A 24,471-nucleotide genomic window follows, 5' to 3' on the forward strand; every position below is an offset into this window, starting at 1 on the left:
CAAAGAAGTTCCCATTCTACAAAACAGTATATGAATACAAAGTGTAAGAAATTATTTTATTTCAAGAGAAATATAGGGATTTTATTATCCATTCTAATAAGTAAAAGTAAGACAACTAGAAAAAAGACTAACTAAGATTGTTACCTTAGCAATAGTATAACATGAAGGTTAACTGTCTACCTGAATTATAATTTATAGGAAAGGTTCTGTTCCAAAGGGCTTCATTACAAGTAGTGTTTAAATCTAAAAGTGTTTCTATGTGTTACATACTTTGGGAATGCATGGAAACTTAAAGAAAATGAATTATATTCTGTTGTTAAACTATTGAATTACCCATCATAAAATATGGCATAGCTCTTTGAAGAACATAATCATATTCATTACCTTTGTTTTCTGCTCACAACTCAGAGTTCTTATATATTTCATTACGATTCATTTTTTACTAAAGCCTTGCTATTCTCCTGCTTTGTTCCATATTGGCTCACTTTTCATTCCATTTGATACTCGTTTCCATATAAATCTTTGTCCTCAGTCTCAACGAAAGGTAATTCTAATCATGTGGGAAAATCACAGCACATGGATTTCAGAACTGCTATGTAAGTTCAAGATCCATTTGAGGGTGTGTTTTTATGAGAGAGAAATAAAGTGAAGAAAGACGTTGAGCAGATTCTAAAAGAAAAACTTACTATTCAGTAAGCTGAAGAAAATACTCATTTGGATCATGAAAAAAATTCTTAGAAAACTAACCATCTTTAAATTTATGAAAAAGTTTTATAAGAGTTTGGAAACTGATATTTTTCACTAATGTACAAAGGAGAAAGGACTTAAGAATACAAATGATTGGTTTACCTAACAATGAGGATGGTTAGGCACAAATATAAGGTTTTAAAAAATGTCCCTTTTCTACTTCATAATAGTAAGCATATATGGGCTTGTTGTTGGTTTTGTCTTTCTTGAAGACTAAAAGATGTGCCACAAACAAATGCAGCAGCAATAAAATAATAAAAAATAAGAAGCAGCATTTTACTGTATCCATACTATGTTATAGAAACTACCTCAGATAATATATATGGGAGATATATACATAGGATATATGTAGGATATATGTGTATAGATATATGTATATATACACATAAATTACATATATATCCCATTTGGTCCTTCTTTTCAACACATTTGCAGGATTTCCGTTATCATCTTCATCTTGTGAGACTGGTATAACTAACTAGTCCCTGGTCACAAATATGGAGTTATAGTCTATTTCACAGCGAAATCTAGGCTATTACTTATTGTATTATAGTAACTTTTTTATTGTGCAAATATCATATAGAGGGGTTACAATTACATGAGCAAGGTAATGAGTACATTTCTTATCAAGCATTGTTGCCTGCTTCTTTGTTTCCCCTTCCTATCCCTTCCCATCGACCCCCCCCGAATCCCCCCTTTCGTGTCCCCCTCTTGCCAAAGTTGTAAAGTTTGTTTTTCGACATAACGTCTAGTATATCTCATTGTTGCAATGGGTCCACCTGTATCCCTATTCAAAAAATTTGTTTTTCCCCTTCCCCTCCACAAATTATACCAACATCAAATACAGTGAAAACAGGGGTTATAGTAACTTTTGAATAACATTTTAATTAGGTGATTTCCCAGAATCTCTTGGATGAAAAATCTGGCAATACACTTTATAATAGCTGCTACTATGGCCTTTATGAAGCTAGTTAAATTTTCACTGGTTTGGGGCTAGTTTAGAGGCACACCACTTAGAATTGTTTGTGTTGTAACATAAAGATGAACAGATCAGTGAGCTATTGAGCTGCCTGCACTATCACAAAGTACCTGGCCCAGGAAAGGCCTCCAGCATAGTAAGAATGTGGTGTTCTGATGCCCATTGATAGCAGGCCACTTAATCTTAGGGCCAGCAAAGGAAGACAAATGAAATCAAGGCCCCAGATAAAACTGAAAACTTGAAAAAAAGTCTTATTTAAATGAAAGTTATTGTAGAAAATTTTCATCTACTAGCTCAGAAAGGCAACAAAGACATATTTCTATTAAGCTGGAGAGAAGAAAAGAAAATACAAGCTATTTGTGTGTGTGTGTGTGTGTGTGTGTGTGTGTGTGTGTGTGTGTGTAGCTCCAAAAAAGAAAATAAACAAGGAACTGTTCCTGGACTAGTGAAATCTCTAGGCAACTGGCAGAAGCTTGTGCAGAAGGATTTCATAGCAACAGTGCCATGAGGGTCTTTGGGACAACCACAGGAAGAAGAATCATTATAATCCGAGCTAAGGATACAAATGTACAAAACATACAAACTGTCCTACACAGAGTAGCTGCAGCAGGATTATATCTTCAAGTAAATTTGAAAATAAAGGTATTACAGAAAGACAGCAAAGTATTTTTAAAATTAAAATTCAGATAAAGGAAGGAATGCAAATTCACAAGAACAAAACATCATATAAATATGAAATAGATTTACAAAGGAAATGGATCATCTAAAAATAAATAGCAATTCATTAAAATACATAGTTCTTAAATAAGTAAACTCAGAGCCAGGCACGGGTGGCTCACACCTGTAATCCTAGCTACTCAGGATCCTAGCTACTCTGAGGATCACGGTTCAAAGCCAGCCTGGGCAAGGAAAGTCAATGAGACTCTTATTTCTAATAAACCATTAGAAAACTGGAAGTGGTACTATAGCTGAAGCAGTAGAGTGCTCGTCTTGAGCTAAAGAGCTGAGGGACAATGCCCAGGCCCAGAGTTCAAGCCCCACAACCAACAACAACAACAACAAAAAAGAGTAAATTCAGTAAACTAAATCAAATGAAAAAAATTAGAAAATACTGAATAGATTTTGGTAACATATGTAACCTAAGTTACAGAGATAGAAAGTGAAGACATTATATAATATATAAAGCTCTAAGGCTGGGTAGAATGGAAAATACTTAACAGGATTGCAGATAAAAGCCAGGCAGAAGTGTTCAGGCCTTTAATCCTTGCTACTCAGGAAGCTGAGATCTGAGGGTAACAGTTCAAAGTCAACCAGGGCAAGAAAGTCCATGAGACTCTTACCAAATTAACTGTCTAAGAGCCGGCAGTGGAAGTATGGCTCAAGTGGTAGAAGACTGGACTTGAGCCAAAAAGGCCAGGGACAGCATCCAGGCCTTGAGTTTGAGTCCTAGGACTAGCACAATAAGTAAATAAGTAAGTAAATAAATAAATAAGATACACTGAAAGTTAATAGCTGAGACTTTTGAAATAAACAGATTTAGAACCAAAATGAGTTCAAAACTGTCATTTTAAGTCATGTTATTTAAATAAGCCAAACAATATGATAATTATATTGAAAGCACAAGAAACAAGGCCAGAGACAGTAGGGATAGTATCTACAAATTACTGAGGGAAAAAAAATTGCAATTTAGAAGTCTCTATACTGTCATTCAAAGTGAAAGATGACTACCTGCAGTTCAAGAAAAATGTTGAATGATTAAGTATATTTAATGATAAATTTTGGCCAAAAACAATTACAATTTGAACTTTGGTAATAAGAAATTTTTACTCAGAAAAAAGGGGTAGAGTAGTTAAAAAATAAGTAAAAATCCAACTTAAAGCTTTGGGAGTTTTATGAATTAACTTAATTATACTAAACAATGATGATGATGATGATGATGATGATGATGATAATGATGATGACGATGATAATGATGACAGGAATGATAGCTGATTTGGTGGTGGATCAAGATGGAATTAAAACATCACAAAAAATAACATTACATAGTGAGGAAATGTAGAGGTTTTTCACACAGATTATAAAAAATTAATTTGTGTCAGCTGCTGATGGCTACTCAGGAGGCTGAAATCTAGGGGATCGCAATTCAAGGCCAGCCCAGGGAGAGAAGTCCAAGTAACTCTGTCACCAAAGTAACCAGAAAATAGGCTGGAAACATGGAAAGTATAAAGTGCTAGGTGAGCAAAGCAAGATGAGCAAAACCAAGGCATTTAGTTCAAACCCCATAACCAACAAAATAATAATAATAATATTTTAAGACATAGATTAAATGGAAAGGATAATTAGTCTTCCAGCTATCAGTATTTATTATATCAATATTAATTCTAAAATGTAGCAATATGATATTGGAAAATGTAAATAAATATAGAATAAAATGTCCAGAACATAATTAGTATGATCTAAGACATATGACTTTGGGATATGACAAGTCAGAAAGAAAAAGGAATGGTATTACTATAGTTCCTACATACATAGGATCCTATGTCACACTAACAAAAATAAAAAACCTTGAGGCATTTCAGAAAAGTAAACATTTAAGTTGTCAAGTGGGAAAATATAAATTAATACATAATTAAATTTAGAATAGGAAACATTCTTTAAAACACATATCATCATAGTATGTTACCCAAAAGGAGATCCCAGAATCATATTAAATAGGTCAATAAACCTTACAAGAGTTTGACTTTGTAGAGTAACTTATTGGAATATTAGCAGGAATTTTCTTTGGCCTATATTTTACACTGGTTTTAGATTGCTTTTTGAAGTAATGGATACTGGATTCTAGGGTTTAACTCTTAATTATGGGTGATATATTTTGATGATTTTTAAAGGAAACCACTCGATGCTGGGCCGAAAGATGTAGGATAATATTTGATGGCTTGCCTTTAGCTTGAGAATTCCGAGGAGTCTCACGTAGTGTGTGCGTGCTGAGGCATGAACTCAAAGCTGTTTAAAAGGATTAATGTTGCATCTAAACTCAGCTGCACATTGGTAGGCTACTGTCATAGGAGAGGTATTAAAAACAAAATTAGAAAGGAAAGTGTCTTCCCAGGTACTGATCCTATGCAGATGGAAAATGACTGAAAAATTGTTCTCCTTACATAACAAAGCAGCAAATGTTATTTATCTCAATCAGGAGAGCAGTGGTTAGAGACAATTAGGATTAACTGTAGGCAGCTGTTACCTGCTTTGTTGCAGGTACATCTGCCAACAGAGCACCCAGGAAAGGCATTATCCAAATATACTAATGACTTCATTCAGCTGACTTTATATCCATCTACAAAACACCTTTTGTAGACTGGAAATCTATAGATACTCTTCTATTGAATCTTCCAGTCTTTCCTAGTTTGTAACTTCTTTCTACTTTGACACAGATACATGTGACAAATAACCTGCTTTATACCAACATTTTGCTAAGTATTGACATGCTGCAAACATGAGCCATGATACTGTGTCCTACTTCATACTGCCTTTTTTATGTCCAAAGGAGGTTTGGTTTTGTTTGTTTGTTTGTTTTTCCCAGTTGAATCTTAGTTTATAGGACCAACTATGGTAAACACACTTTTGGTCAGATGTGTAAAGGAAGTCAATAGAGAGTCAGCATAAAAGCAACATCTAGCCGGGCGCCGGTGGCTCACACCTATAATCATAGTGACTCAGGAGGCTGAGGTCTGAGGATCACAGTTCAAAGCCAGCCTGCGCAGGAAAGTCCATGAGATTCTTATCTCCAATAAACCACTAGGAAAAGAACTGGAAGTGGTGCTGTGGTTCAAGCCGTAGAGCGCTCGCCTTGAGCTGAAGAGCTGAGGGACAGCACCCAGGCCCAGAGCTCAAGCCCCATGACCAACCAAAAAAAAAAAAAAAAAAAAGCAACATCAATAAACATGATCAAACATAAATCTTAATTTATGAAGGTAAGGTGAAAATTATTTTATGACCTACTAATTCCATCAAAGTAAGTTACCATTCTTTAAGTCACTGTATAATGCCAGTGGTTTAAGAGTTCAATATTTTCTGTCTCAATTCTTTATTATGATCCCATCTTAAAATATTCAACCCAGAATAATTACTTATTGGGGAAGACGGCTCCCCCTATCTGTTATAAGTTGTTCTTGATTTTGTAATTGAATACTCTTATAACTGCCTCCTGGCCTGTACAAATTGGTGTGCAGAAGTAGAGTTCAAGTGTCACAGTACTTTGGGGTAAGCTATGGTCCTGTTGAGAAACCCTTTACAAGCTTAGTAGGAATGATCATGTATTTATTTGCTGGATTTCTATAGGGCTTTTCTTCCAAAGAGTACAGCATGTAATGTGGAAAACTTTGCCCAGGGGTTGCCTGGAAATGTCAAAAGGGAATGAAAGGAAACCAGTGCTTGCAGAAAGTGAGAAAATAAAGCAAAAGAAACAGCTAATGGCAAAATCTAACCCTAGGTGGTAGGTAGGCATGCCAAAGAAGGTTAGAGGAAGCTGCGCTACCCCAAGGGTGCTAACCAAACCATTGGCTCTTTCAGAACACTAAATCATCCCATCACAGCCTGGGTACCCAGTGGGTACTTGAGATTTCTATTCAGTACTCACATAAAGGTCTACCCTGCCTTATAAAACAGAAATGGGCCTCAAAAGTCATGTACCCAATTAATTTTCAGATAAGGCAAATCAAACCCAGAGAGGACAAGGAAATAAGTATAAAGCAAAGTTAGGGACAGAAACCAAAGTGTTTATTTTTGTTTGTTTTTTAAATAACCAACAATTGAATACATGTGCTAAGCACTGACACTGACTTAGGCACAGGGTTACCTTAGTAACTTGTGTGACATCGGCCTGTCCTACAAGGTCCCACCCTGTGCCATTCTATCCTCTGTGGTCTCTGAAGTAGCCAAAGCACTTCAAAATACCCTTTTGCAGTTGACATAGGTTTCAGCTTCTGGAAGAATAGACTTCATCTGTTTCCCCTGGATTTCCTGCTGATCTGTGACTTAGTTGAGAGGAGAGAGTTCTCTTCCAAGTGTTAACCTGTCTGTCGACATGGTTTGACTCATATGTGCTCATAGGACTAGATCAGCTAGAAGACATTTACTAGCCTGAGTCTAGTTGGTGTGTCACCAGAAGGCAGGATTTCCTCATGAACTGGAGCAGTTTTATTTTTTGTCCTTCAGTAGAATTGTCAAAGGGCTTAACCATTCTTTCTCATTGGAGGAAATGTGTCTCTAAAAATGGACTCTACCTTAAAAGTCCCTTACTTGATCGTCTATACTTCAATAAGGTCATTGAAATTGGAAATACCTCATGTTAGAATCAATGGGGGAATTCGTCAAACAACACGCTAAGCTGTCATAACTCTGGGGGGGGGGGGCATGGTTTAGTGTGAAGATAGCTTTACACAGATTTCCATACCTCAGACCTTGTGCAGGACATCTATGCTACATAAAGAAGCTTCAGTTCTTTCAGAGGGGAAAGGCATGACAGAAAACTAAGGACCTTCCCTAGCGCCTTTAGAGGGACACTTGGTCGTGCTTACTTTGTCCCAGGTCATTCTCTAAAGAAATAAATTTTCTTTTTTTCTGGTAAGCTGTGCTTAAAGCTGACTGGTGGGCACAGAGATAACTTTTCCTTGGACCAAAAATAAACTGAAGTTGGGGGTGGGGGAGAGGAGGGGGCGGGAAGGAGGATGCTTACATTTGCAGCCATGCCAAGAGTTACCTTGGAGGATCTGGGCGGGTGTTGGACTCCAGGGGACACCTGTTTGGCGCTTTTAGAGGTCCAGGTCCATGGCGGCCCTGCCTCTCTTTCCTGATGCCTGGCAGCAGCTCGCGTTTGGCTGGTTTACCTGTGAGGCTGCTTGTGGATCCATCTACGCGTGGCCAGGTCTGTGAAGACAGAGGGAAGCCAAGCGCGCCTGGCATCCGCCTGCACGAGCCTGGAGAGGAAGGTGAGCTGCCCTTCGGATCGGAGTAGACTGCAGCTTCCTTCCCTCCTGACACGCATGGAGTTTGGTGTGGCGGCAGTGCCGAAGAAGATCCGCAGACACACACTTAGCCAACTGGAATGTGTGTGAGCTGGTTGGGAAGACATCCTCTCCCGCCTCACCCGGACCTACCTCCTGCTGGCAGGATGTAAATATACCTGCAAGCCTGGCCAAACAGGACTGCCTCCCCCACCCGCCCCCCCCCACCCCCCCAGCCCTCCCTCCTCCCACCCTCTCCCTCAGCTAACCAGCATGAGAGGAACTGAGAAAGCAACAGCCTGCGAGTGACAGCTCCAGCCTGATTCTCCGCTGGGCTCCCGAACCGAGGTGGGAAGTTGATTGTGCAAGCTGCTTTCTTTGTGAATCTATCCACTGGCATCGCTATGTTCGCCTCGATCTGGTATGCCAAGAAGCTGGGGCGCAGGTTCGTGCACAACGCTAGGAAGGCGAAATCTGAGAAGGTATGGACTGGGGAGGGGTGGGGGGCGGTGTGGTGAAAACTGCCTTTCGGATCTGCCTAACTGCCCGCCCTGGACTGTGGGGCTGAGAGACGCAGCGTTATTCGCCTGGGACCAGAAGCTGCCTGTCACTGGGATGTGGTCCCTGGCACTTCGGAAAGGATAACTCTTAAAGCCCGATCCTGCTAGGAACGGAAGCGTTTAGGGTTAAGAGGGATCTTTGGCTGCTCAGAATGTTTGGTCAAAAAAAAAAAAACACCATCAGTTGATAGAATATCTCCACAGAATCTTGGTATTCCTTTCAATGACATAGGATGCAAGCAATCGAGCAGTTTTAATATTTTTGCTTGTTTAGGGAGCTCTCTAGTAAACTTGTTGCTGTGCTGCATTATTTTTATGACTGTGATCTTTGGATATGAAGAGGACAGTGTAAATACCTGAGCCTTTCTATAGTACCTGTGTTCTATCTAGCCTGTGCCTGAAGAACACATATTTGAGACTTTCAGTAACATTGACCACACCTCACTGGCCGGGTGTGTATGTGTGTGTGTGTGGGGGGGGGGGTACTTGATATATATATATATATATATATATATATATATGATCAACAAAAGTGCTTACAGTGGGCAGGAATTATATTCATAACTGAGGTGGTCATAGCCATTTAGAGGATGGCTTCACATCTATTTTATTTGGGGTGGCTAGTTGTTTCTAGAGGATTGTCTAGACTTGCCTTCTTGGTTGTGCTTCTCTAAGAAATCAAAATGAATTGTAAGTCTTGAGATATATTACAAGCTTCAGTTATAAGAGAAGATTATGGTTCCCATTTCTTATATGGCCAGTGCTGTCAAAGGTATTGGCTAAACACTTTTTGAGGAAACCAGTATTCAATTTGATGCATATCAGGGAAACTTCCAGAGGTAACAAAAATCTTGGGAAACTGAATTTTTTCCATACTGTCCTAAAGATATGATTTTTAGCATGTTCTTCTTCTCCTAGCCTTATAAATACTTGTGAGGTTGTTCCAGGGATGGCTGTCTGGGTTTGTGGAACAGTCCTGCGTTTCAACTACCAAGATGCCTTTGCTTGAACTTGCTGCTGTTCTTTCTTTCAGAGCAGGAATGTTGGTAAAATAAACAAGAATAGTGATAGACCAAGATAGCCTTGAAATGTGAGAAGAGAGAAATATCATTAGAGTTCTCACTTTAACCTCTTTAGAATGGACAGATCTCTGAGCCTGGTAAAAGGATGAGCAGCTTAGTATTGGTGGAGGAGAAGGAAACAAGAGTTGGGGTAAAATTGGTTTCCTCTCCATTGTATATGTCCCAGAAAAAAGACTCAAACCTATCGCATTCTTGTACTATATGTATTGTACAGCTGGTATAAGGGGACTTTTTGCTTCTTAAGCAATTTTTAAGGAAACAGACTTGTGAGTATATCTTTTCTTAGAGCGCATGCTTTGAAAAAGTGCCCCTTCCTATAAAAATTATAGGTTATAGAGAAGGCAGGAGTATCAGGAATCACAACTTGCTCTGAAAGCTACTGGGAGATAATTCCTTCTGCCAAATTAATATGCAAAGAAAAGTTCTATCTTCCATTGCTGGTTCATCCAGGCTCAGGCCTGAATGTGGGTAATAGCAGCTCTATGGAATTCAGCGTACAGAACTTGAAAGGTCATTAATCCAAGTAGGTGACAAGGGCTGCTACTTCTTGGGCATGGGAAGAAGCTGGCAAGGGGCCTCCAGAACTTTCCATTCATTTCTCTCATGGCTAATGCTTAGAGCAGTCAAGAAGAAACCAAGTGTGAAGTTAGGGGTTTAAATTCTTTCTTTATCTTACTCACCGTGTAAGATGCATTCACATCAGGAAATTAGCTCCTAAGAATCAAAGTTTTGCTATTAGAATGATAAAGACCAAAGAAAATACTATTTGCTCTAATGTTCTGTGTTAGCCAAGAGGGCTGGGAGGAGTTAACTTTGAACACAAGGTATTGATAATCAACATGAAAATAGCATCTTTTTTCCCCCCCAGGAATTTGTATTTATAGAGTTCCTGGAATAAATGAAAAGGTGTGCTCTCTTGATAAATGTAGCTACTCAGTCAATACTTAATGAATGGAAATTACTTATTCTCGGTACCTGGCATACTTTATCCAACTATTGTGAGTTAATATTTTTAGATAAGAATTTAGTAGCATTCTGTGAGAGGACAATCAGCAAATAATAATACACATAATACAAGCTGAATAAAAGGAGATAAAGCTTACCTATAAAAACCAAAATCTACATCATTGCAAATGTGGGGGGCGGGTTAAAAAATGATGCTATAGAAAGGTTGCCATGGCTTATCCTGAAATGAAGGAAGAGGCATAAAATAAGATTATTATGAAGTTTTCATTCGAAAATGACTAGTATATTGAACAGTGAAATAACTATTGAAAGATTCAGACTGTAGGTTAGCATTTAAGGGAATTATCCTGTATTGTAGAACATGGTTGTAATATTCTAGTACCATGTATCAATGCTTTTGTTTTTTTCTTTTTCTTTTCTATTTTGCTGAAACAACTTGCACCCAGCATAGCCCTTTGGTGTTAATTTAACATTCAGGAATGGTCTGGCAAGTATTTTCCTCAAGGCTGAGGTTAATTGAAAAGCTAATTGGGAATGTGCAAGCCTGAATACCATCTTAAACACATAGTATGCCTTACTTTTAGTTGCCTGATCTACAGTTTTTACCTTAGCTGCTATCAACAGTACCAGTAACATTGTATAATATTGATCATAATGATAACAACAACAATATAAACCATAGCATCTCTTCACATATATTTTATATCACTTCATTAAGTATAGCATTTAATTTAGTCTTTATGGTAATCTTATTAGTTATAAATTATTTTTCTTGAATACTAGAAAGAAGAGCAGTTAGCCCAAGGTCATAGGACTAGTAGTAGATGTCAGTGGTGGGATTTGAACCCAAGTCAACATTCAAACAATTTCAGAAGTATATCCACTAATAATTCTCTGGAATCCTCTAACATGGTCTTTTATGGACAAAGTTAGACATTCCTGCTAATGTTGTCTCTTTTATAGAACCCAAGTTTCTGTTGTGTAACTCAACTACCTTATTTCAATAAAACTATGCCAATCCCATCATAAACCAAGAGCTGTCTGTCCTATTATTAGATTTTCAACTATTTGTCCTCTCGGGCTCGGTAAAATAGCATACTATTGTCTTGGAATCTGTATTCCTTATAAAAATCTTGCAACATCCTTACAGCCTACACATTGGCATTTGTACTCATTAAGTTTCCCTATAGAATCCAAATATAACTTCCATCAAAAAAGACCTACTTTCTTGACAATTGTATGTGTAGTTTCTTTTTAGCGAGAGTAAAAAATGTTAGGTAATTCACTTTTTTAATTTAATTTTGTTGTCAAGGTGATGTACCGAAGGGTTACAGTTACACATGTAAGGTAATGAGTACATTTCTTGTCGAATTCAATCTTTCATCTAAAAAAGAAAAGCAAGAGGCTATTACTTTTTCATTATAAAGATAGTTTGTTCATACCAGCAAATTCTGTGACAAAATCTTTTTTAAAACTGCTAATATGAAACCAAGACTACGTGGCTACCATAGAACACTTTCATTCAGACAGATATTCCTTCTTCCATTTTTTGACCCTCTCTATATAATACAGTAGTTAGTGTTCTACTTATATGCCTTTCGTCAGTTTTTACCTTAAGTTGCTTAATTTCATCCATCTCCAGATTGTATTACTCTAAAAAGCTAGCGGAAGGAGTTTTACAATGAATTAAAAATGTTGTTTCAAGCCAGGCATTGGTGGCTCATTCCTGTAATCTTAGCTACTCAGGAGGCTGAGATCTGAGGATCTCAGTTCAAAGACAGCCAGGACAGGAAAGTCCATGAGACTCTTATCTCCAATAAACCACCAGAAAACTGGAAGTGGTGCTGTGGCCCCAAGTGGTAGAGTGCTAGCCTTGAGCTGAATAGCTCAGGAACAGTGTCCAGGCCCAGAGTTCAAGCCCTACGACCGGCAAAAAAATGCTATTTCAAGTGTTACAATAAGAGTAATAAAGTACTTGAAGCTGCAAACATTCAGTCTTTATCAGCAATCTATTATCTTTATTTTCATTTTCATTTTTGTATTTGTATAATTGTCTTGTGAGCATGCAGTGGAAGGCATGTGCATGATGCTTGTAGGGAAAAGCTGGTATCAATATTTGTCATTGAATAGACACAAGTGTTGATGAGTTTAGCAGTAAAGTATAACCCTTGAGTGACAAAACTCATTCCATATGTCCTGACATAGGCCATATTTACCTTGGAGAATTTTTCCAAAAACCAACATACTATAACTTCTTTACTTTTCATCTAAACCTGACACATTAGCTTCACATAACTGAAATTCACCACAACCCTTAATGTATTTAAAGACACTATGGTCCAGAAGAGAGAATTAACCTGTTGGCAATCCTGAAATAGCATAAAGAACATTGTGTTTAAAATGAGGATTTATAGGAAGGTATTAAGCTCCATCTACATTATGCTAACCCTCCTGAAACCTGTGACTGACTATTCTGACCTTAATGCTCTCATCTGTCAAATGGAAGTAACATCTATGCTTCAGCCACTCTCCAACTTCTCTAAGATATAGTTCACACTACATAGTATGACGATATATGCTTTGCTTTAGAAGCTCCGCTAGCCCTTCTCTACATATCTTACCCATTTGCACTGAGCATCTAAGTCCAAATTTTCAAACTTCAAACTCTTGAATAATTGATGCTTTCTTCAGCTTTTAGGTTTTTGCTTGATCCATTCAGCTAAATTGTTGAAAACAGCGTAGCCCCTAACCCTTATTAATTCAACCTGTGATGATGTCACCGTCATCTCAGATGGTTGGATCCTCCATCAGTCTCTACAGCAATATTGGCTGTAATGAAGGCTCAGATTCCTTGAAACAAAGGACTGTTCAATCTTGCTTACTAGAATTCTAGGGTTCAAAATGCATGGAATATGATTAATATGTCCCATTTCACAGATTCTAGACTGTCACTATATATATATATATATATGTATATATATATATATATAGTATAACATGTACATATATATGTATATATAAATTCAGTAAAATCAGGTAGATTTATAATTAGGTACCTAATTTATTATCCCTATGAAAAACAAATATTAAAAAGTGACTTTAAACGCAATATCAGAAATTTTAGCATAGGCATTAGCAGGCCTGTCCTGTTATGGAAGATTTGTCCATCGTTGGTAAATAGTAGGCCCTCCCTGTGCCTATTTCTGCCTCGTGGTAGGTTGAAGAGAAGTCTGACCTGAAGAGGGATGTGTGGTTGCCCTCTCATGTCCATTTCTCAGAGTCTTCTGAGCCTCTGCAAACTCCTCACTGGGGAGCAGCAGCATGACTCAGCACCGGTGACAGCCTAGCCATGGTGACAAAGAGGACAGGTGCTGGTCCAGGCTGAGTGCATTCCTGCAGTTCTCGCTTGTCACCTGGAAGGTGAACCTGGCAGCAAAATGGGCAGCAGCATCTGCTCTCAGGCCCCTGAACTGCTGTCCACTGTGACAGAGCACAAGGCAGGTGTTACGGGGTCAGAAAGAGAAGCAGGAAAAAGACGGGGTCAGAGGAATAGCCAATGGAAGGGGGTGGGGAAAGTAGGCTGGACGGCAGGAGCGCAGGCTACACAACCACTGTCCACGTGTTAATTACAGTAATGACTTTTGAGCATTTAGTCCAACACTAGGCCATGTGCTTTGCATGTATCATCACGTATAATCCTCATAACAACCTTCTGCGTTAACCCTCTTACTCACCCCATTTTGTAGATGAGGAAACTAAGAATGAGATGTTGGGGGAATTGGTCAGATCATAAGTGCCAGAAAAGTAATTAGGGTTCGTAATTCAGTAGAAGACTGAATCCACAGCCTATGATGGTAACCATTTAGACCATAGTTCTTCTTTGTCCCATTCTTGGATTGCAGCCTCTTATGGAGTGTCTAAAGAGGGCCTAATTTCTCACTAGAGCTGCTTCAGAAACTAAATATCCTGACAATTTCTGTTCAATGGCAAAATCATTTTTTCTTTAATTTCACAACAGACTTTCTTTTTTTTTTTTTGTTGGTCGTGGGGCTTGAACTCTGGGCCCGGGCATTGTCCCTCAGCTCTTCAGCTCAAGGCGAGCGCTCTACCACTTGAGCTATAGCGCCACTTCCGGTTTTCTGGTGGTTTATTGGAGATAGGAGTCTCACGGTCTCTCCTGCCCGGACTGGCTTTGAACCGCGATCCTCAGATCTCAGCCTCCTGAGTAGCTAGGATTACAGGCGTGAGCCACCAGCGCCCGGCTCACAACAGACTTTCTTGTCCTAGATCTTTGAATAATATACATAAAAGGAGAACCCCTCATTCAGCAAGATTATTTTAACAATAATTATAACTGTAGGAATAAATTTATAATCAAATAATCTACATGTCTTAATCTAGATTTTTTGCACATAATAATCTCAACTCTTCAAATAAATAGCTGCATCTTTAATTAAATGATTAATCCATTATAAATTCTGTCATATTCACTCAGGACTCCTAGTACTGGAGATTCTATATGAACTCTAGTTGGATGATTTAATTGGTTGGAACCCTGAGCCATATCAAGTACAGGAATCAACACTAGGTTTAGGGTCTGTGGGCCTGAGTATTAATTAATTGGCTCTGTCCTCACTAAGTGTATCTCCTTGGCTAAATCTGTTCATCTGCAATCAGGTTTCTTCTAAGTCTACCATTCTTTGATTGAGACATCGATTTGCTATAGGACTATAGAGACCTTGAAGGAAGGATGTGCACTCATTTGGCTTTATACTCCTAGCACCTAGCACAAAACCTCACAATAGGACAAGCTAAGAAAAAAAAAATCTGTCAAAAGACTATGCACAAAAGGCCTAGAACTTCCTTCGCTATTAGTTAGGAGAATATAATGGAAAATCTACCCACTTTCAAAGTGGGAGCAAAGATACTCAGGGGTTCTTTCTTTGAAGACAGAGAGAATTGAAGGCACTTGAAGTAGTGTTGAAGGTTCCAGTTCTCTTCCTTTGTCACTCTCCATACCACTAACACTGGAGCGAAACAAACAATAGCCAATAGACTGAACACCAACAACGCCATGTGAACTAGATCATTTTCCAGCTGTTTTTCCCATAAGTCATAAGAATGCAGGTTATATTTGAGCATTGTTTATTGCTTAAATTCTCTTAATCTAAAAATCTAATTTTGTAGAAATTCCTCAACCTACCAGCTATAGATTGAATTAGGTCTCTACACAAAATTCATATGTTGAAGCTCAAGCCTTCCCTCGGTTTGTCCCTCCCTCCCTTCTTATTTTTCTTCCCCCTTTTCATTTCTCCCTCCCCTTTTTCCTTTCTCCTATCTATACATTTGATACTCTACAAAAGCAGCTTTTTCATAACTTCTTGCTCTACAACTCCCTTGGAGATCAGAATGGACCTTATACCTCATCCTGTTTTTATAGAATTAAAAGGTGTGTACTTATATCTCTGTTGCTATTTAGATGGGAAAATGAGAAAAAAAACCCATACTCTTTCCTTAATAAGTAAAGGTTGTTAATTTCCTTCTTAAAAATCATTTGTATTTTATATTTTATTGTTTAAGGTTTATTGCTAAGGTTTGAACCTGGGGCCTTGAGTTTATGAGGCAGGAATTCTCCAACTGTGCTATCCCTCCAGCCCTTCCAAATCACTTCTAGATTACTGTTACAACCATGGCCCCAGCTATGCATTTCCCACACTATCCCTCTCTCAAAATCCACAGCACCATTTCTGAGAGAGAAGGATTCTCTAAATGTCAGTCTAGTTCTGTCACTTCTCATTTGGAGTTAAGTGATATGTGCTGAATGACTCAAGGTGCTCATCTTCCAGCTGGTAAATGTAATATATCACCTCTGTAGTTTTAAGTCCTGGGAAAAGAAGAGAGAGAGATAAGTTCCATTCAATATCCCACTGGATTTCAGAACTGACGTGGTCTTCGTTTTGCAGTGAGCATTAAGGCAATGTTTACTATAGCTATTCACTGTTAAGACTCTACATGTTCTAACTCAGCCAGTTTTTACTACCCTGTGTGTTCAACACTGTTATATCTACAATTTTACAGCGAAGTGCATTTAAGTCAATTAATATGTTTGAAGATACATATTAGCTTGGTCTCGTGGCAGGATTTGAACCTAGGCAATCTAAACTTAAGCATACATTCTCAGCCATGGTGCACTACTGTTTCCCATTTCTTTCAAATGAGTAAGCTCATCCCCAGGAAGTATTTGACAAGTTTTTAAAAAAAAATTAAAAAATTTTACCCACTTTCTCCCAGTGCTTCCCGACAAGTTTTAGGGATTTGTACTCATATATTCCAGATTCCAGAGCATCATCCTCACTAGCTCGATCCACCACTATCCCTGTATTTGTTTCCTATTCAAATCCCAAAGACTTTCAAGTACTACCCCTATGGACTTAGATAAACAGCAGCTGCTATATTTCTTTCATTTTATTGTATTACTAGTTGTGCGTATACTTTTGGATGGTGATACTGATAATATATATAACATTTTCAGTAAATAATTGGTCCAATGACTTCAGAGACCTGCTTCCAAAAAAAAGTAATAATAAGCCCTACAACAGGATGATATTTGGAAAACAATTCTACCCCAGTGGTTGCACTAATTGCAACTTTGGCTATTCCTGCTGTGAATTGAATGGAGGCACTTCAGATCTATTTCTTAGAAATAACCATGTTTATTACTTCTGTTCTAGGATGCACAATTTGGGGATATTGAGAATCCATGATCATCACTAATCTGTTTCTCTTTTCCATTTTTATTCAATAAGTAATCCATTTCATTGTTATAACCATTTTTAACATTTTCAGATTTAATTTATAAAGGGCATAGATTTATATGACGTTTTTACTCTCTCAGCACATAACATTTTGTTAACTTCCCAAGTGTAACACATTGAATATCATGTTTAATTCAAATGTGATCCATTATTTTATTAAAGTTGGGTTTTTGTTCCTTTATGTCTCTAGAATTCACAAGAGCTTATTTGTGTGGTACACAAATATGAATTTCTTTTAGTATCAAGTCATTTCACCAGTGAACCTTCTGATAAAAGCAGAATAAAATGTAGTTGATGAGGTGGTGCATGTTGACAGTTATGAACTACTCCTGCCTTTTAGGAAGAAAATTTAAATACATTACAGATTAATTTATGCTTTTTTGTACCCTAGTTTCTTACAGCTCACCTATGTGATTGTCCTGAACAGTTTCAAAGTCATATACATACATTTTTCCCAGTATTTTCAGGTCAACACTAGGACAATAAAATTCAAGTAAATTAGTTATCCATGGCCTTGGAAGTCAGTTAACATTCAGCAAATATTCATTTGCCCCTTTGTGTCCAATCAAAAGTTACTTGCTTATTGCTATTAATAATACTGTGCTTGGATAAATGAAAGATGCAGAAAGGGTTAAGCCACCCACAGTCCCTACACTGAAGAAATGTAAGTATAAAGTGGGGGAAAATATTCAACTTAAGCAAACTCTGAGCCAGCTTGGTGCCGTTGTTCCTATCTAAGCAAGGTGGGAGTCTTTCCCTTTTATTTCTTTTGCCTTGTCCAGACCAACTTGGCTTTCTTGATAAACCTTAGCATTCTTGAGCTGTGGGATCAGGTCTGATTAAGCCAGGTCTGATTAATCCAGTATATAGCTAATTCACAGAGCTCTCTTTTCAGGATTACAGTATAATACACCTGATCTGATTATGTGTGTACGTAGCAAATGCGGACATCTGTAGTGTCCACATTTTTGCTTTGGGTACTTTTCAAATAGGATCTTGCTTTGTGCCCAGACCCCCCTGGACTGAAATTCTCCTATTTAAACTTCGTGCATAGATGGAATGACAGTTGTATGCTGCTACATGCAGTTATTTATTGGTTGACATGAGGTCTCACCAACTTTTTGCCTGGGATCTTCCTGACCATCATTTCCCAAGTAGCTAGGATTAAAGGTATGAGCTACCACTCCCAGCTTGTACTTTGTCCTGGTTTGTCCTTATTTTTAAATCTTCCTTACTTCTAGTAAAATTTATTGAGATAGATGAATGACATATTTAAGAACATAATTTGGGATTTATACTTCTTGCTTTCAATTCTAATACCATCACTTACAAATATTGGACTTTGAGCAAATTAATTCTGGCTTCTTCATCTATAAAATGAAACTGATAGTACAAATCTCACAGGGTTGTTATGAGGATTAAGAGAGTATGTATGATATAATTAGTATCATCTAAAGGCTTGTAAAGACATAATTTCATAGGCAATTTAAATAAAGGAGATTTTTGGAGTAAGTATAATTTAGTGGAACTTTCCAATAATTGGCAAATCCTTCCATCTCATACTTTGATTCTAAATTTGACTAGGAGGACTCTGAACAATCTCTTCAGCCCATGTTCCACATCATCAGCATGCCTGGGAAATAAACTGTTGCCCTAATGTAGCAATCCCAAGTTCCACTGAGAGAATTTTTTTGAAGGTGATTCTGCTTTAATAGCTGATCTCACCAATGATGCTAGGCTAATTAACATTTGGTTGCTGAGTCATGGCAAATATCAATCCTCTATTCCAGGTGTCTAGCTTGGTTATCTCCCAAAGAGAACATCCCTGGAGGAAGTAGAGACAGGGCCTCCAATTAGTATCATGAACGTGTGTCACCCTTGAGCATCAGTGCTGCTTTTTCGAAGGAATTGATCTATTGATCTCTATGTTTGTGATGCAGATGCTTCCTATGTTCCTGCACTTTTAGAGAATGATCAACGGATATGAAAAAAATCAAAGCTGTCAGAAGACAGCTTACTTCTGCATCTCTCATTAACATTCTGCATTGGTGGATAAATATTACATCTCTTTTTATATTATACTTATTTATAATTTATACAGCTTAGCACTAGTTGAGCAAATTGCATACTTTCTGAAGTAGCATTTAAAGAAAATGGGCATTAATTTAAAATAATTTGAAGACATTATCTCAAAAATCCGTAAATGTATCCATTCTATAGGCACCTTGTACTCTGGGACACTGCAGTGTGATGGTAAGCAGGGCCTATTCAGAACTAAAGGAACACATTCCAGTTTAAGTAGACAAGGAAGATAATAAACCAATAATGAATTCACTATATTCTTGGGTTATATACATTTCCATGATAAACACAGTAAAGGACAAATCTTTCCTAAATAGGCCATCTCCTACATTGAAATGAGAAAAGTGTGTTGGTAGGGAATTTACCCTATAACCCATCCATTACAATGGTCAAATGAAAATCAGAACGTGGATACAATTCAGTTTATGCTGAACTATTGAATACACCAGTGCTACAAATAATACAAATACCACTTAGTGATCAAACCTGACTATACTCTTGTTATTGTGATAATATATATATATACATATATATATATATATATATATACAATGTACATTAAATATACCTGTAATATTGTACAACCATCACCAGTGGCTCTTTCTAGAATTGTCACCATCTAAAATGGATACTCCATAACCACTTAAAAATGAATCTTAATGTTAAAAGGTTCAGACCTTTCCCACTTAACAATGCCATTATAAGTGCTGGCATCTTATTAAAACAGAAGTTTCATTACCTGTTGCAACTATTCTAAAAATGTTTCAGAAGTACTTTTGATTGCTTCAACTTCCATTATGCCTTTGGTAAGATTTTATAATATCTGAATTAATGGCGTTAAACATCACTCTGCAAGTAATGCAATTAAATTTCAGCTGAATACCTTTAGCTTTACTAGGATCAGTAATTGAATATTTTGTTGTGTAGTAAATTAACAATGCCATGTGACTGCTGGAAAATGAGTACTCCATTTACTGCAACATAAATGTTTTACAAGGTATTGTAATGTACCTAGTAAATTAATTATGACAATTTAGGTTTCAGCTAATTAAACTGTTCCTTAGCATTTATTAAATTAAGAATCAAATGCAAAACAACATTGACAATGATAGTAACTGACATGGGGATTTAGCCTGCCCTCACCAATGATGAAATTAGGGGCAAAAAAAAGAGTGTTCAGGTGCCAACTATCCTCTTTTGAATTTTTGATTGGCAAATCTAATCCAGAATGAAATATCACTGATGAGAGAGTCTTTGTGGTCAACTTTATATCCTTGTTCAGTCAAAACATTATTAGCTATATATAGTCTTATGTACTACGCATTTGGGATCTTGAGATCCTCTGTATATGTCCTAGTTCTTACAGATGAGGGAGATCATATGACCTGCTTTTCTTTGGGTCTGGCTTACTTCATATAATGTAATTTTTCCAAGTCTTTCCATTTTCTTATGAATGGAACAATGTTATTCTTTCTGATGGAAGCATAGAATTCTATTGTGTGTATGTACCATATATTCTTGATAATTCATCTACCAAGGGGCATTTGGGTTGGTTCCATATCTTGGCCATGGTAAATAATGCTGCGATGAACATCGTCATACTGGTGAGTTTAGTGTGGCCTTGTTTGTGAACTTTTGGGTAGATTCTCATAAGTGGGATTGCTGGGTCATAGGAGAGTTCTATGTGTAGTTTTTTGAGGAACATCCACACTGCTTTCTAGAGTGGTTGAACAAGTTTTCACTTTCACCAATAGTGCAGTAACGTTCCTCTTTGGTCACATCCCTGCCAGCATCTGTTTTTGTCAGATTTCTTGATTATGGACATTCTGATGGTATAAGGTGGAATCTCAATGTTGTTTTTTACTTTTTATTTATTTAATTTTTTGTTGGTCATGGGGCTTGAACTCTGGGCCTGGGTGCTGTCCCTGAGCTCTTCAGCTCAAGGCTAGCTTCTACCACTTGAGCGACAGCACTACATCCAGTTTTCTATTGGGTTATTGGAGACAAGACTGGCCTTTCTTGCGCAGGCTGGCTTTGAACCATGATCGTCAGATCTCAGCCTCTTGAGTAGCTAGGATTTCAAACATGAGCTACTGGCACCCTGGTTCAATGTTTTTTTATTTTATTTTATTTTATTTTGGGTCCGGTTGTGGGGCCTGAACTTTGGGCCTGGGTGCTGTCCCTCAGCTCTTCAGCTCAAGGATAGCACTCTACCACTTGAGCCACAGCACCACTTCTGGCTTTTTTTTGGGGGGGTGGGGTCTGGTCGTGGGCCTGATCTCTAGGCCGGGGCGTTGTCCCTCAGCTCTTCAGCTCAATGCTAGCGCTCATGAGCCACTGCACCACTTCCAGCTTTTTTTTTTTTTTCTGCTTATGTGGTGCTTAGGAATCAAACCCAGGGCCTTATGCATGCAAGGCAAGCGCTTTACCACTGAGCCACCTTCCCAGCCCCCCGGTTTTTTTCTTTTTGCTTATGTGGTGCTGAGGAATCGAACCCAGGGCCTCATACATGCAAGGCAAGTGCTCTACCACTGAGCCACCTTCCCAGCCCTCAATGTTGTTTTGAGTTGCATTTATTTTATAACCAGAGATGTTGAGCAATTCTTCATGTGTCTCTTGGCCATTCATATTTCATTTTCAGAAAGGTCTCTCTTAAGGTCTTTAGCCCACTTTTTAATGGGGTGGTTGTTTCTTTGGGGGGTTGTTTGGAGGAATTTAATTTCTTGAGCTGTTGGTATATTTTAGATATAAGACCCTTGTCTGTTGTATGGCTAGTAAAGATCCTCTCCCAATCCATGGGCTTTCTATTGATCTTGCTAGCTATGTTGGTTGTTGTGCAGAAGCTCTGCAGTTTAATGCTATCCCATTTATCCGCTATATATAATGAAGCATATTAACACCAACTCCCAACTTTTGGAAAAAAAGAGGCTCTCATTAGACCCTCTACACACCAGTTCATTCTTTTCCTCTATTGTTGCCCCCCACATGATTTCTCTCATTTGAAATAGTTAGAATACATCTAGGATACTTTTATCTAATGAGCAGAAAAGCTCAAAAGCTATGTACATATGACCATATAAGATGATGCTAAGCAAAAAGAGCCCAAAGATATGGACACAAGCAGATCTGCTTTGTTGTTGTTGTTTTCAATGTACTATGTGATTGTTCTGTTTCCTTTGTATGTTCTTCCCCCTATGGTATATCTCCTGTTTTGTACCCTGCATCTTGTATATGCATTTGTCCAATTTAGGGAGGAGAAGGGGAATAACAAAACACTGAACCATCACCCCATTTGATAGGAAATGGAAAAAATTATATTAAGTGAAGTAAGCCAGGCCCAAAGAAACATAGTTCCCATGGTTTCCCTTATTTGCAATAACTAGTATATGTCTGGGACACGTAGAAAAGGTCAAAAGCTTATATATATATATGATCAGATAAGATGAAGTTAAGCAAAATGAACCTCAAGATAGGGACACAAGTGGTTTTTTTTTCCTTTCTTGCTATTGTTTCTAACGTATTTATAAGGTACCATGTGATTTCTTTTGTTGCTTTGTATGTTCCTCCCCATGGTATAACCCCTGTTGTCACTGTATTTGATGTTGATATAATTTGGGGAGGGGAAGGGAAAAAACAAAATGTTTAAATAGGGATACAGGTAGACCCATTGCAACAATGAGATGTACAAGACGTTATGTCGAAAAATGAACTTTACAATTTAGGCAGGGGGTGGGGGAGTGTAATTGTGGAGGTGGGAGGGAAGGATGGTAGGGGGAAAACAAAGGAGGAGGCAACAATGCTTGATAGGAAATGCACTCATTACCTCGCTCATGTAACTGTAACCCTTTTGTACAGTATTTTCACAATAAAAAGCTTATTAAAAAAAAACACTGAAACAAGGACACTGGATGAACCATTACAACAATAATACCCACAAGACCCTATACTGGAGGAGTAAGGGAGATGGGGGAAGGAAGGGATAGTGGGAGAACAACAAAGGAGGGAGTAACAATTCTTGACAAGAAATGTACTCATTACCTTACTCATGTAACCATAAACCCTCTATACAGCATCTTTACAATAAAATAAAAGAACATAAATAAAACACAAAAAAATTTAATAAGAATTGACACCATTGTTATGGGAAGTCAGACAATTATATTTTAAAAAGCATTACCATTGGTTCCAAAACTGAAGCAGGTTTTTGAAACATTATAGTCAAGCACAGAGAGAGAGCCAAGTTAGCAATAATAAATAATTATGATTGGAAGAATTCATGCTAATATCAATAATAATAGTAATAATAATGTTAAGTGATTACTGTAGATAATATGTAGCAAGGGCTTTTTACAGATGAAATTGAGGCTCAAATTATTTGGCCTTCATATATTCAGTATTTGGCCATATAAAAGTAGCTCAAGCATAACATATCTTTATTTTTATTTAATATGGAAAATACTTGTAAGAAAAGCATAAAATATGTTAAAGAAGATATGGTTGCATTTAGTTAACCAGTCTTCATTTTACTTAGGAAAACTGTGATTTGATTAAGGAAGCATTGATTAGAGCCTGAAGGTACTGCAGTGCTAGGCCTTGAAATTATTTTAATCTCTGCATGATATTTAATGAAAGATGGAACTTTAATAGGAAAAACACAGAGAGGGAAAGAAAGTCATCCTTGTTTAAACTAGGGGATAGTTTATTTCTTTTGGTGCTTAGTTCTATTTCAAATCTGTAGAACAGGTAGAATAAGAGCCACTAGCGCAGCAGTGATGTAGACAGTAGGTACTCACAAGTTAATGCACGTATGTATTTACTCAAAGGAATAGTGACTAGAATTCTTAATATATACCAAACATTTATTTTAAAGATAAATGTATGCAAATTAAATTAAGTGTGTATGTGTATGGTGTGTGTGTGTGTGTGTGTGAGAGAGAGAGAGAGAGAGAGAGAGAGTCAGACTAGTAAGGGAAAGAAGTGTGTAAGTAGATGATCATGTAAAATGCCCATTCAAAGTTCTCAGAAAAGTTATGAGATAACAGAGGCCCTGTAGACTCATCACACGTTAGAATATAGAATTTAGAGACATAGGAAGAATTAGAAAATATAGAATTAATTAGAGAATATAGAACTCAATGATATAGGAAAAAATGGAGAGAAAGAGGTGGAAGAAGTAGAAGTAGACAAGGGCTTGGAGAAGGGGAAGAATCAAATAGGAGTAGTGGGGAATTTCACACA

The 24,471-nt window shown here is 37.6% G+C and overlaps 1 protein-coding gene across 3 annotated transcripts in view; it reads left to right on the forward strand.

The window, feature by feature from the left end:
* The window catches only part of Dlg2 (discs large MAGUK scaffold protein 2), a 2,085,086-nt gene that overhangs the window by 1,120,012 nt on the left and 940,603 nt on the right, over positions 1–24,471 (forward strand). Inside the window, exon 1 of one of the 3 annotated variants that reach the window (XM_042686517.1) lies at positions 8,133–8,210. The exons of the other annotated variants lie outside the window; for them this stretch is intronic. Coding sequence (XP_042542451.1) covers positions 8,133–8,210 — 78 coding nt within the window. Of the gene's footprint in view, positions 1–8,132; positions 8,211–24,471 lie in introns of those variants that run through there. 3 annotated transcript variants of the gene reach the window in all.

The sequence above is a fragment of the Dipodomys spectabilis genome, unplaced genomic scaffold, assembly GCF_019054845.1.
Source record: "Dipodomys spectabilis isolate Male_0828 unplaced genomic scaffold, ASM1905484v1 ptg000003l, whole genome shotgun sequence".
In the NCBI taxonomy this organism is placed as follows: domain Eukaryota; kingdom Metazoa; phylum Chordata; class Mammalia; order Rodentia; family Heteromyidae; genus Dipodomys; species Dipodomys spectabilis.